This window comes from Zootoca vivipara, chromosome 9, assembly GCF_965207765.1.
Source record: "Zootoca vivipara chromosome 9, rZooViv2.hap1.1, whole genome shotgun sequence".
In the NCBI taxonomy this organism is placed as follows: Eukaryota; Metazoa; Chordata; class Lepidosauria; order Squamata; family Lacertidae; genus Zootoca; species Zootoca vivipara.
The window spans coordinates 37,027,306-37,040,012 of record NC_142592.1 but is presented as its reverse complement, the minus strand read 5'-3'; the positions used below and the strand labels follow the sequence as shown (position 1 = coordinate 37,040,012).

Sequence of the window (12,707 nt, the reverse complement as noted above, 5' to 3'; positions counted from 1 at the left end):
TATTTTTCTGTTTCTGTAGGAAAATGTGAATGTAAGGACCAAGTTTTAAGAAATTCCAAGATCTTCTGTAGCATGAAATATACATATGGTGAGTTAAAAATCAAATATATTATTCAAATTGCCTAGTGCTGTCAACAGTTTCATTTATCAGTGTGAATTGTCAATAGAGCTACTATGATGGGGAGATATTGTGGTACTTATATTAGGAAAACTAGAGGTTCATTTAAGTGGTGCACTAGATATAGTAGGGATGGGAATCCCACCCCCTTCCAGATTTTGTTGGTTTCAACATCAGCTCCAACTAGCATGGCCAATGGTCAGAGACAATGGATACAGAAGACCAACAATATCTGGAGTGTCACGGTTTCTGACCCCTGAGTTATCGACTTTTTTTTTTAAAGCAAATCTGGAACATTGCTTGCTTGGTAATACAACTTGTTTTGTGTTGCAAATTTATTTCTATTGGACCTGCATGGCTGCATGCATATTTTGTCTGCTATGTACAATTTCTCCAACATTTTTTATCTTCTAATAAATGGTCCATTTGCCTAGAAAATGTGTCCTGGGAGAAAACCAGCATTTGATATGTAGACAAACCTCTTTTTCTATAAATTATCACCAATATAAAGTCCTTTTTGAGATGCCAATTAGACTACTGCCATAGTTCTCAAAGGGAGACTCTAACAGTTTAAATTCATCCATGCATGGCTTATGGGGGATGGGGGGGGGAGAGAGAAACTCCCAGGCACTTTTTAATCTGTAAATTTCTAAGAACCAAACTATGTAGCTCTAAATGGCTAGATTATTTTAAACTGATTACTTCTCTTTGCCAAAATACATGTATTTTAAGCCTATAATGGGAACAGGCAGCCGGGCTACAGGAAACCATTGCTGTATTTTGTAGTTTTGTGAAAAAGTTTAAAATGATAGCTTAGCAGCAGTTCCAAGTAATTCCAATGGGAAGAAGCAGCTGTGTATGTGCTCAGTATTTCCTAAAAAATCAGGTCACTGAGCATCTCCCTGCACCCTGTCTTTGGCAAAGGCTGAACAGGCTGGATCTGGCACAGTATATTTTCGACTAAACCAAGAGCTTTTCTGCTTGCATCAGATGAAATATATAGAAACATCTCTATATCACACTAGCAGTAGCGACAATTACACCCACCCTGCAAGTACAAAGAGGCTCAGTTTGCAGTGCACACATTGATGGTGCCCAAGATTAATCTATGTACCAATGTACTAGAATGAAAACAGAAGTTATATTCTTTATTCAGTGCTGAAGGCAAAGATTTTATCTGCTCATGATAAAGGCTCCCATGCTGAGGTCAATGTGAAGATCCAAAAAGTACTGAAATCTACAAAGCTTAAGATTTTACGAGGGAAGCGGATTCTGTACCCAGAATCATGGACTAACAGAGGCTGCACTTGCCCGGTACTTAATCCTGGTAGGTATTTATTATGAAAAGCAGGTCTTTATCATCATCATCATTTATTTATTTTTACTATTTATGTCCATCAGAATCACTCTTATAGTCAGGACATATGCAATAAATTATCTTCCACATTCTTATGGTAGAAAAAAAAAATATTACTTCAGAAAACTAAAATGACAATCACTGTTCTTACTAATTAAAGCAATTTAATGTGATGCTAGAGACAATCCTTTCAATTTTAGATTCACTTTGGACCTGTTATATCACCCACTAATCATTACCAAAGCCCTGCCACAGCGTTTGTCAATTTGAATCTTCTCTCATAACTGCACACATGCAGAATTCATTCACCAACATCTTGAAAAATAATGCAGCTAGGGTTACCCTGTCTCCAAAGAATGTAAGATATTCCCATCACACCTGCATTGGTTGTGCTTGCAAATCAATGAAGATACACTCAATATACACAATCACTATATTAAACTGAAATTTGTTTCTTGAGCCAGTTCTAGTCATGCATAAAAATATTTCTATATATGACTAGCTGTGCTTTCCCACCCACATTCTCAATGTATATCTAAACACACATCTCATTTAAAATAATAAAGTACAGATAGACATTCTGTATTTGAATGGGCCTTTGCATGCACATCCGAATTAGATCCAGAGTTTCTGTTTCAGTAAATTATTAGCTCAAAGATACCTGCTTCTCTGGTCAATTATTTGAAAACAATAGACTGTGGATTCCAAAGTACCTATTCTCCTTTGGAGGTATTAAAATAATAGAATCATAGAATTGCAGAGTTGGAAGGGGACATGAGGGTCATCTAGTCAATGCACTGCAGTGCAGGAATTGTTTGCCCATTATGAGGCTCAAACCCATGACCCTGAGATTAAGAGTCTCATGCTCTACTGACTGAGCTATGTGGGTAGATTTACCACATAATATTTAGATAGTGAAGTACTCTCACCATTTAAAAAAAAACCTCAAAAGTTACTAGGGGAAAAAACCTCATTTGCAATAATTTCTCAGATGAAATCATTTCAGAGCTTGTGATACTGTAGCTCTGTCATCTACCAAAAAAAGTAGTAAAGTTTCACAAACCAAATGCAATTAAGCACAAAAGAGAGCCAGACTCTCTTTTGTGCTTAATTATTTATGTACCTCGGGTTAAGAACTTAATTCCTTCTGGAGGTCCATTCTTAATCTGAAACTGTTCTTAATCTGAGGTACCACTTTAGCTAATGGGTCCTCCCGCTGCCGCAGCGCGATTTCCGTTCTTATCCTGGGGCAAAGTTCTTAAACCGAGGTACTATTTCTGGGTTAGCGGAGTCTGTAACCCAGGCATCCCCAAACTACGGCCCTCCAGATGTTTTGGACTACAATTCCCATCATTCCTGACCACTGGTCCTGTTAGTTAGGGATCATGGGAGTTGCAGGCCAAAACATCTGGAGGGCCGCAGTTTGGGGATGCCTGCTGTAACCTGAAGCGTCTGTAACCCGAAGTACCACTGTACTGCATAAGAGTGTTGATCTTAACACTGTGCAACTTTTAGCACAGAATGACTTTTGATGGAATGGAAGCATATGCTAACTTGTGAGAAAAGGAGGTGATTGCCCCCACAGTTACCCCACAACTTCTACTCTCTTAGAGAGGGTCCCCCCCCCCAACTCTCTGGAACAGTTTATCAGAGGGCTGCATTGAGAAGGTGGAATGTGAACAAAATCGCCTCCTGTCCTCTTACATTAAATATACTTCTGGATTAAAAAGATATGCATTATACACATACATATGCATGTGCGCGCACACACATGTACATGCATACATGCACAAAACATATATATGCACACAGACAAGTATTTTATTTTATTTTGTATTAAATTTATATATTGCCCTTCATCTGAAGTGGTTTACAGTATAAAAAGTAAATTCCCTTTATGATTGCATACTATCCAATATGAAGTACCAGTCCAATAAATATCTGACTATTTTGTTTTCAAAGGTTTGAAATATCTTGTGGCTGGATATGAAGATGTTCAAGCAGGCAGACTGATAGTCAATATGAAAAGTTTTGTTCAGCAGTGGAAACCAGCTCTGGGGAAAAATGTATTGGAAATTTTAAAAGATTGTAGCTGAAAGTGCCAAACGGGGCATTTGTTTATGCACAAAAATGCAAATGCTATAGAAAGAAGACTCTCAAAATGAAAACTGGAATGGAAAGGAATAGTGCCAAGTATGTGTGGAGGTATTTAAAGTCATAGCCTTTCACTTTGATTCTTAAACACTTTGGTCCCAATTGCAACACTTACCGGTATGTATAAACAGTGTTTGTGGGTGAAATCCTCACAAGAGAAGCAGAGCCCCCACCCACTCAATAGCTTCAGCTGATTGTATAGGGGGGAGTAGAGGTCTTGTAATAAGTGAGTCCAACAAAAGCCTGTGCATGCATAGCTGCACTCCTGCAGTTCTCCTACCCATATCCACCTTTCCACCAATCATCTGTTTGGTGGAGTAAAAGGGTCTCCGTGGGCAGAACTGCATTCACAGACCTTGTCTGTATTGGACCAACCTGCCTGGGAATAAGTATCATTTATTCAGCAGAATATGGCTTATGTCACAGCCCTTAAATTAAATCTTTATAGACAATACTGCTTTAGGGTCCAGCTGTACAAGTGTTTTGTTTACCCCCCCCCCCCCAATTAAAGTATGTGGGACTGGCACCAACTGAGGAATCTGAAAATTGGAACCCCATTCTCATGTTCTTTGGGAAGATACCGGTAAATATACAGTACACTAGAAATGGACAAAAGACTACCAATTTAGAGAGAAGCAATGGAATGTGGGGTTTTTTTTATACTGGTATATTAAAACTAAGAGGAAGGTTTTGATTAAATGTCTACTGCAAATCTCTAGACGTATTCATGTATGGAAATAACACTAATATCAGTGGGGAAACGCCATTGGAAAACATATAAAGTCAGTAATATGTAATAACTAATTAGGGCATGCATTTAACCAACAGGACTCTGTGGGACATCCTTAAAAAGGAATTAATAAGATTTTCATTTGGGGCACTTAAAAAGATTCTGGGTAAAATTTTCTAGTCTGTTAAACCAAGGGGAATATGTTGCAACCCCCAAGTTGGACTCTGCTTTGTATTTGAGCCAGCACAGATGAAAGTAGAACCTCTTCTTTCATCAAAATTTTGGTTTTAAGAAAAGACTGGTTCCATAAAGTATAAATGGGAACACTTCTATTTTATGAGGTATTAAACACATGTAAGCATTTGATTGTATAAAGCACTTTATTGCCTGCCCCCTTTCAGTGTGAAAATTCTAATATTGTTGGGGAACAGAGGTGGCACAGGAAAATGAATATTGGAACAGAAGCACTCCACGACTATAAAGGATAAAAGGAATAGTTTTCATTCATTTATGCCAATCGCCACTCAGTTCAAGGATATATTTTTTTGCAATTAATATATTTCAGATGAAGTCTTAACTTCAGACTAATGGGCTAATTCTATAAATATCAGCTATGATGAGACTGTATATACCATCAAAAGAGAAAACAAGGGTTGGGGGGGAATGCTTTTTGAAATGTCATGGACTTGTTCATAATTCATGCTGGCTTTGGCCTTTGTTTTATAATATTTAAACTTGAGCAGCAAGTTTCTTTCTTTCTGTTTCTACATAGAACTTTCAAAATAGTGTAAATTTATGGAATATCAATGCCATATTCATCACTAGATTCTATACTTCTCTGGTAAACAGACACAAAATATATCCCATTTATATACATTAAAAAATAAAGGAAGAGCTACTATACCATTGAAATAACAACACCACTGATCCATGGTTCATAGGTATGTTTTCTCTTGTGGTCCTGTGGATTCACAAAAATGTTACTGTTTTGAAATTTTGTTTTTATATTTTATGTATATAATAAATACACTATGATTCCAAATAATTTTTCTTATGGATTCATATTTTCTAGAACCCTGTCCATAATATTATAATGAAATATAGAATATTTTTTCACAAGAAAAATGGGTTTCTTCTCACACGATATTCACCACCACCACGCCTTCTACACACACACATATACACCATTCACACATTTATTCCTATTGTGGAATCTGATCACTCAAGTGTCATGGACCTCCATTTGATGGTTCCTATAACATTATGAGGAACAGTGACACAGTTCCCCACCCCCCAATGTAGGTACTATTTAATGATAATGCTTGAAGCTTTTGTACTCCCCTGTTGTATCACTTTAGTACAAGGAATATCCAGCTAGCTCCACTGTGAACAACAAAAGCTGCGAAATCCTCTACAGCAATCCTTTGTGCTGTGGAGTTTTCATTTAGAGGCTGTACACTTTCCCTCTTCTCTAACGGTGCTGCAGATGAGGTCTGTTGATTTCTATTGACTCTGAGATAAAGTCTTGCCAGGGATGATTCACATGAATGTCTACATGCATTAGCAGTGTAATGATGGCACTACATTCTCAAAAGACCATGTAGTTCTGCGAAAAGGGATTTCCACATTTTTGTGTCTCTTAATTAAAGAAATATAATGAGCTCTCAATTTCACATGCCAAGAGCAGCTTCCCATAGCATAAATGACCCTGAGAAACCTCATTCACAGTACTGCAAGTATCCCTGAAGATCAGGAAGTAAGTAAAACGTGCGTTTCCACGACAAATAGAAACATACATCTAGCTTTCATTTGGAAAATGGTATGAGAACTCTCCTGAAGGCAACACTGTGAACTCTGGAGAGAGACATTCCTTCCTCTATATTAGCATCACTGTCATTGTCACTGCAATATTATAGACCATGGGTGGTATTCAGCTAAGTTTTACTCAGAGTAAACCCATTGACTTTCAATTAATTTCAGTGGGTCTACTTTGAGAACTTAGTTGAAAAACAACCCATACTGTACTTCATTCATGATCCAGCATGAGTCCAATTCCAGGGGCCAGGAAGGAAAAGGGGATAAATACTCCAATATCCAATTAGGTTTTTCTACACTCCCCCCCCCCAAAATAAAAAACACCAGCAAATGAATCTTTCACCTGGCGGAGAATTCTTTTTGTTACTGATCTGGAATTAAATACATCCAGTAGGGAACTAGTTCCACATTATGTCACTTATGGACAGTGCAGAAGAGAAATTGCCTGTGTGCAATGGAAAATTACACAAAGATGGTATTTTAGTATAATTACGTCCATGGGCTAAATCTTCAGGGATATGCATATGTCGCAGAAAATTATTAGAACATCTGGTACTACCAAAGTATCTAAATAGGGAGCTGGCATTGGCATAAATAAACAAAGCAAATTTGGAACAAATATGCACTCTCTATTTTTAGATACGATTACTTGGTACCATATCAATAGTGTGTTTTTTTAAAAAAACAACAACAACACTCAACTTTCCTTAGCAGCCACTTCCTAGCACACTGAAGAGATAGCTTACTGATAAGTCGCCAAAGTTGCTGGTCCCCAAGGTTTCTGTACTTTCTTGTTGATTTTTTTTCAATGACAGTGAGTTCCGAAATCTAACCTTGCACGAAGGTCAAAGCAGCTCGTAGCTCCTTTCCCACAGTTCAGTAAGAAAAATATTTACACATGTCCCTCACTAATCTGAGGGAGGACAGGGCCACAGGGAGAAAAACAAGCAGGAAAAATATTTCTGGAAATATTCTATATATGGAAAAACTTCAAGGCATGTTGAAATATTAACATAACCCATTGCCTAGAACAAAAGATTGGGCATAAAAATACCCTCTGGTAGGCCCTAATTTTGGAGTTAAGCAAGCTGGTATCCTTGAAGAAATATTAACTCTCCACCTGCTAACATCCTAAGCCTGGCAGCTGTATCTTCCCCACCTAAGCTGATATTAAAAGTTTTGTGCCAAGTCCTCAAAAGGCTTCTTTAATTCAAGCACACCATACCTGGCTGGTATTTCTTCCATTTATGTTTCTGCTTCCTTAAGAGCTGCCAGCTGTGGCAGCCTCAGGCCCACATAGGGGGTGTAGATGCTCACCCATCCCTTACTTAATGCTTTCCCTTGCCATATTTCTTTTTTGTCATTTCCCATCTGTGAGTTGGAAAATGAAGTGACAAGGGTGGTGGTGGACCTCTGTGGATTTCCAGTGGCCATTGACTCACTTGTCCTATTTATTTAGTTTATTTATAGAGTGCAAAGACATAAATGGATGTTCACAACTTAAATTAATAGCTTACAATTTAATAGACAAGATAAAAAAAATGTCAAGGAGAGAAGAAGAACATAAATAAATTCAGGTCCCCAGAGCCACTGCGTAAGTCAGAAGGACACAAGCCAAATGATGTGGGGGGGGGGACACCTGCCCTGATGGAGGCAACTCACTTTCACCTTGATGCAGCCAGCTGGAATGGATACAGATGAAGACAGATCCATGAGAGGAAATAATACTGAATGAAAGTTGGTACAATTTAGGCTAATGGGGTGGGGCCTCTGCTCCCCTCCCTGTACTGACAATAAGGCCCTTACATGGATCTCAAAACCTGACCAACTGGAGACTGACTGCTGCTGGGCCCCCACAGCTCCATACTGGTACATATAGTCATTCATTAAGAGTGACAGCTTGGAAGTCACAGCTGCTTAGAAAAGAAGTGATCTATTTTTGTACAGAGGACAAAAATTATCCCATGAAATCCTTAGTACATTCTAATGACAAAGAATGAGAATATCCTGTAAGAAGTAGTCAGCATCACATTTTCTTCATATTTTATGCAGACATGTAATAGAAGCTACAAGTGGTAACCTCACCACCCGCTTGTATGGAAGAAAATCACTTGTCGCAGTCAGTGGCGGAGCTTAATGCTCCAGCACCAGGGGCAGAGAGCAGGCGGGGGTTGGGCTGGGGCGCGTCCAGGGGGCATGGTGTGCCGCCCGCAGGGGCATGGCACGCTGCCCACAGGGGTATGGCACGCCGCCTGCGGAGGCGTGGCGCCCAGCGCGGGTAGGGCAGGCAGCTGCGATGGCACCCCACTGGGATTGCGCTGCCAGGGGCGGTGCGCTCCCCCTGCACCCCTCCTCCTCCACCACCAGTAGTCTCAGTATACCCATTGGTACTCAAGAAAAAATACCAGGAAGGCATTTTTTTTGAAGTGAAGGATTTGTAAGAACTGATATGCACCTATATCTTTCTGTACACACACAAAAACAGTAACACACACACATTGTATAGATACTACCAGTCGCAAAAGGTGTGGTGGGGCCATGCTGGTCACCTGACCCACTTCCAGGAGCAAGGCAGTACAACAGTTGGTGTGGTGCAAGCACTGGCAGGAGCACCAGATTGGCTCTGCCAGCATGATTGCACCACGCTGGCCTCACTACCAACTTGTCCCATTGGTATGCAGTAGCAACTCAGCCAGAGAGAGGTCAAGTGAGTGACGCAGCCCCACCACACAATCTGCTAGTTGATATTACATGTGCAGGCCTTTAAACTCCAATTTAACTCACCGGCTAGGGAATCACGGTAAGACTCAATTGATAGTGGACTCTTACCTACGGTACATGTTTCCCATGTCCTACTTTGTGTCTTTCCTGTTCCAAAGAAAAGCTCTCTTCATTTGATCAAGTCAACAAATATTTGAATGTATTTTGCTTGTGCAGTTTGCCACCCTCCTACAGACAATAGATTCTGCTAACACTAGCTGTGATTCGTACTCAGGTGGTTACTGGTTTTGAAACCAAACACTGACCTGAAGTTGACTTTTCACAAGAATACCTCTTGTGTAAATACCATGAAGGGACATTGAAAATAAATAACTTTTTTTCTGCTCTGGGAAATGAACTAGATCACTCCTAGAAGGAGAACATTGGTGCCAAGGAAATTATTTCCCCAACTGTAAACAAAGAAACAATTGTCAAGAATAAATACAGTATCTAGAAAAAGACATTTGTGTAAATATATGCCTTTTGTCAGTAGGTTTCTTGCAGTTACAGGTATGTTGCTTTTCACTAGAATCAGAATTACTGTACATGTTAGATGTTCTTTTGTGTCAATGGGGGAAAATATACAACATGACAGATCTAGTATTAGTTAGCACCAATTTTCTTAATGTCACCTTAGACATTAGATGTAGACCCAGAGCTTATTATGTTTTAAGACTGGGATGTGAACTTTACTGTTCCAGAGTGCGAAGATGCATACTATAAAAATACAAAGCAACTTCTGCTAAAAATTCCTTATCAAATTCAGCACTTAAAATGGAGTGCATATGCCCAATGGAACTGTAGTTCTCTCTTACCTTTTACTTTCAAAATTAGAGCTGTCTTGAATTTCTGGCTGCTTCTGGCAGCACAACAACAATAAAGAGCACAACTTTCTATTATTTACATTTGGTAAGATGCTTAAAAGGGATGGGCTCTACATAGGAATTGAACTTAAGGCCAAGCAAAAATCTCAGCTAATTCACACATTCAACTGTGAGCACATTCAAGTTTCCTGAAGTATATGTCCTGCATACCTAATAGCACAGTTGCATGTTGCATGGGGAAGGGTCTGCAATTATGAGAACCAGCAAATGGGTGGCCTGGTTTCAATGCTCCTTCCTCAGATGCTGTCAGGCAAGGCAGCAGAATCCTGAGGCTACCTGTTTTCTTACTGCCTCCTCATCTGAATTTGCTCTTCAAGGCAACACCAAAACTCCCAGGTGAACACATCTGATAAACTATATCCATTGAGTATGTAGAGTCCAATACACAAAAAATAAAATGGGGGAAGGGAATAGAAAATGCAGCATGATTTAGGCTTTATAAGCTCTCTCTGATAGCACAATCCTATGCATGTCTACTCAAAAGTAAGTCCTACTGAACTCAATGGAACTACTGTAATTCCTTTAAAATAGGAATGCACCTGTAGTGGGTTGCTAGCTCTGTCAACTGGTAAGGTATCTCACAGACTTCAATGGTATTCACAGGAACACAGAATCTAGTTGAATCAGACACACAGGGCTGTACAGTATTCAGCAGCGGCTTTGCACTTGTTGAAGTGCACCCCCTTGGACGAGATAGGACATCAGATTTTTCACTGATGCCTCCTACCCAATGCAACATTTCCATGCCCCCAAAGCCCCAAAAACTTCTCCTAAGGGTTCATGAACCCTCTGGAACAGTGTGGTATATGGCAGTGTTTCCCAACCTTGTGCCTCCAGATGTTTTGGGACTACAACTCCCATCATCCCTAGCTAGCAAGACCAGTGGTCAGGAATGATGGGAATTGTAGTCCGAAAACAGCTGGAGGCACAAGGTTGGGAAACACTGGTATATGGCACAGACCCAAGAGGGCTACAACTAGTAGGGCAGGAATGGTACAAATGGGGTGCCTCACCTTGCACTAGCCACAGAAGTGCTTCCAGTTAGCACACATCCACCACTGGATGGAACCCGTACCTAATATTCAATATGCATATTTGCCACCTAGGAACTGGAAACATTTCCACAGCATCCCTGGAGCCAAACAAGTCCTGGTCTTGGGCCAAAACACCATTGTAACCCGATAGGATCCTAATAGTGAACATTCTGAGGGACTCTGGGGATAAATTTGCATCTCTGCACAAGGAGAATTTGGCTTCTTGTACTCAGGACTATATTTTCGTTCCGGGAGGCTAATTGTAATTTTCCACCTAGTGCTCTGCAGGAGGTATGGAACGTGTCCACAGTGCCTAGGTATTTGCATTTAAAGAATTAATAAAAATTCCTGGCTGGTCAAAAAGCTTCCATGAACATTATGACCTTGACATTTTTATCACCTCCTAGCTTGTTTTCTCTTTCATTGACCAAACACAAATCTCTTTCCCAAAGTATGCAAGTATCCCTTCTCCCCTAGAACTATGCAGTCTCCCTGCCACAGAGCTTCAGAAGGGAGAAACAAAAAATAATAAAACAAAGGCAAGAATTCAACTCTCCACCCGCCATGCTTGGACACCCATCATAATGACTGCTATTTAAAGGAGGACTTTTCTATGTTAGCAAATAGTTGATAAAAATGGTGAAACATTCTGATTATATTTTTTTAAAGGTCAGTCAATATACTGAGTCTTACTGTGTGTTATTTAAAACATAATAAAAATTCCTTCCAGCAGCGCCTTAAAGACCAACTAAGTTTTTTATTTTGGTATGAGCTTTCGTGTGCATGCACACTTCTTCAGTTGGTTAGTTCAATATCTCCCTCTCACGCCTTTGCATAGTATTGGGGTAGATAACTACAGTTTAAAAATAAAAACCAAACAACACATCCATTAAAAACAAAATACAGTACTTAGTAAAATTAATGTTGCTTTAAAACTGTTGAATCTGAATGCTTTTCCTCAAGGAGGGAAGTTCTTCAGAGGAGAGATCTGGTTGTGGGGAAGCTACTGACAACAGCTCCCTGCATGCACTTGTGTTGGAATGGATGGTAGTCAAGAAAGTGTTCTTGATAAATAGTAACTGGTTGTGAATTGTTGAGACAAGGTGGGCTCTGGGGAATTTAGAATTGAAGTTGCCAAGTGTTTTTTAGACCAACGCTCACACCCTGAAAGACTTTAGGGAGGGAGCCAGTGCAGATGTTGGGGTAGTTTATTGTGCTGTCTGCAATCCACCTCAGCAAGGTTTGCTCTATGTGAATCTGTCATCAAAGGCAACCCAAAATACAGAATTATTTTCCACAACAGCACCCAGAATTGCCCTGCATGGAAGGCCATCTGTCATGGGTGCATTAGCTGAGATTCCTGGATTGCAAGGGGTTGGACTACATGACCCTTGGGTCCCTTCCACCTCTATGATTCTATTAAGTGCAATAGCCGTGGCAGGGCCAGTCAACTTTCTGGCACTGAGTACCTGGGTACTGGTATTTGTATCCTATACCTTTGAAAATAAACAAATCATTGCCAGATACTTTTAATGTCTCCAGTTCTTTCTTATCTTTCTTATCTGCCAGTCAAAAGGCTGGCCCAATATACATTGATTTTTGTAGAAAAGGTCAAGCTGCCCACCACCCCATCACAACTAGAAAAGATGTTTGGAATGACAATAGAACCTTGCTTCATCACTGGTAATGGGACAGTGTCCTCCACAACAACTGTGAGCAGCAGACTAGGGTGCAGGGCACATACAGCTCCGGGCATTACACACAGCTCTGTCCTCCCACTCCTCACCACCACTGCCCATCCTACAGCATTTACCACTTGAAGCACCCAACACATGTAGCTCAGTGGGAGAGCATC

General features: G+C 40.1%; 1 protein-coding gene across 4 annotated transcripts in view; it reads left to right on the top strand.

The window, feature by feature from the left end:
• Nucleotides 1–5,404, top strand: part of NTN4 (netrin 4) — a 41,300-nt gene extending 35,896 nt beyond the window's left edge. For all 4 annotated transcript variants that reach the window (XM_088651876.1, XM_088651875.1, XM_035128088.3 and 1 more), the window contains 3 exons: nucleotides 20–88; nucleotides 1,275–1,445; nucleotides 3,438–5,404. In XM_088651876.1, coding sequence (XP_088508002.1) covers nucleotides 20–88; nucleotides 1,275–1,445; nucleotides 3,438–3,571 — 374 coding nt within the window. In that variant the 3' untranslated portion in view covers nucleotides 3,572–5,404. The remainder of the gene's footprint in view (nucleotides 1–19; nucleotides 89–1,274; nucleotides 1,446–3,437) is intronic.
• Nucleotides 5,405–12,707: the final 7,303 nt, after the last annotated feature.